General features: G+C 38.9%; 1 protein-coding gene across 1 annotated transcript in view; it reads right to left on the minus strand.

Moving 5' to 3' along the window:
- Positions 1-389: 389 nt before the first annotated feature.
- Positions 390-1,940, minus strand: part of LOC140756993 (wee1-like protein kinase) — a 16,428-nt gene continuing 14,877 nt past the window's right edge. Inside the window, exon 11 of the mRNA XM_073092539.1 lies at positions 390-1,758. Within this exon, the coding sequence (XP_072948640.1) occupies positions 1,620-1,758 (139 nt within the window). The 3' untranslated portion in view covers positions 390-1,619. The remainder of the gene's footprint in view (positions 1,759-1,940) is intronic.

The raw sequence follows: 1,940 nt of genomic DNA on the forward strand, positions 1-1,940 counted from the left end.
TGAAGGTAAGTACCTACTGCCGCCCATGGACATCTATAATCAACCCCAGATAGGATTAGATATTCCTACCAGAGTTCGGCCACAAATGCGCCGCAACCCCTGAGGACTAAACTGGAGCATCTCGGAAAAGTATGTCTCCCTACCACACCTATCAAACCAGAACACAGCAGCGCTACACTGCTGTTATAACAGAAATAGGTGTGGCGGTGGTGCCGCCGGAGTCGAACCACAGAGGGTGTTTTCAAGCAGTCAGCAACCATATTTTGAAGCAGTCGGATTTTACATAATTTTTGAAATCTCTACTTAGATCAGCATAGCACTATTATCATAATGTAATACTTTTATTTTGGACATCAGTAATTTATTTTATTAATACTCTATATCCTAACTGAACCACTGAATCACCTACTTCTTTCCAACGTTAGTATATCCTAACTCATATTATAAAAACAAATGTGAGTTTTTTCGTTACACTTTCACGCCTTAACTACATAACCGATTGTCGTGAAATGTTGTACACACGTTGTCAGGGGTTCAGAAAAGAACATAGGGTATGTTATATCCCGAAAAAAAGTACTAGATAAAAATCGCGAAGTCGCGGGTAAGCTAGTATGCATACAAGTTTCTTTCTTTCAATTTGACTATATACCACTGAATGACTATCCTTAAAGGTGGGTACAGACTGTTGCAACGTAACAAGCAATGTAACATGGAGCATTTCATAAGTGTGGACGCAGCACACACACAAACTAAGCACTTATAGTCCGCATAAAACTGTTAGTGCGCTCTGAATATAGAAATGAATCGCGTCACCATAGCAAATTGTATGACTACACCTGTTCGCAACAACTTCAGAGCGGACTAGCTGTTTGGCGCGGACTATACTCCTAAGTATAAACTTCAGACTGTATTAGGTAGTAATTTTGTATAAATTTAATTATACAAAATGAAATTATTGTCATTTATAAAGGTTATTACTTTTATCATTCGGTTAAAGTTTTATTTCGACAATCATTGTAGCGTTAATCTTACTATAACATTTTTATTTTAGACGTCAAAGTATGTTATTTCCTCTCTTACTCAGATGTAACACATATGTAACACATATTAGTACTTACAATTCAGACGTTTCACTGATCAATTTCATCCATTTTGATATATATGTATATATAATTTTCTTCGTTTCAATCACCATTATGACGCGCAGAGGGTCCCGGGTTCGATCCTCGGCAAGACAGATGACTAAATTATAAATTTAGATTTGTTTCCGGGTCTGGGTACTTGTGTATTTATCTGTGTGTGTCCATTACACTCACGACACAGGTAATCCTGTGGAGCTGTGAGTGTAGAAAGTCTTTTTTACAATCACTTGGCACTACATATTATGTTTCCTCGGTATATCCATCAGAGCTTAGTCAGTAGCACTTCCAATTCAATCGTTTATCAGACAGATAATATAACTTTCTTTGTTACATCACCATTTTATTGCTGTCACTGGTACAATACACACTATTTCTTCAGTTATTTTCTTATGTTCAGAGCTTCCTTCAATTATGTACACATGTTTCTTCGTTACACAATCACAATTTCGTTTACACTGGCACATCACTATATGTCCATCAGAGCTTCCGCCCCCGTCTGTCCGCGCGGCGGGGCTCCGCTGCGGGCTCCGCGCGGCGCTGGAGGCGCTTGGCGGAGCGCGTGCGCGTCCGGGGCTCCGGCGGCGGCACCAGGCTTGGCGTTAGGGACTTTATGCACCTGAAAAGAACGGTACAGTTATTGATTTTGAAGAAAAACGTAAGGTAATCAGGTTTACTAACACCCATTAGTGATACAATAATCTATAATAACCAAATTCTGCCTATTACATTTTTAAATTGGACAATTTTTGTCGATCTAAAATTTGAAAATTTCAATTTTCGGTTGGTTTATGAATAGGG

The sequence above is a fragment of the Epargyreus clarus genome, unplaced genomic scaffold (assembly GCF_041222505.1).
Source record: "Epargyreus clarus isolate Ecla_fem2 unplaced genomic scaffold, WU_Ecla_fem_2.2 ptg000036l, whole genome shotgun sequence".
Taxonomy (NCBI): Eukaryota; Metazoa; Arthropoda; class Insecta; order Lepidoptera; family Hesperiidae; genus Epargyreus; species Epargyreus clarus.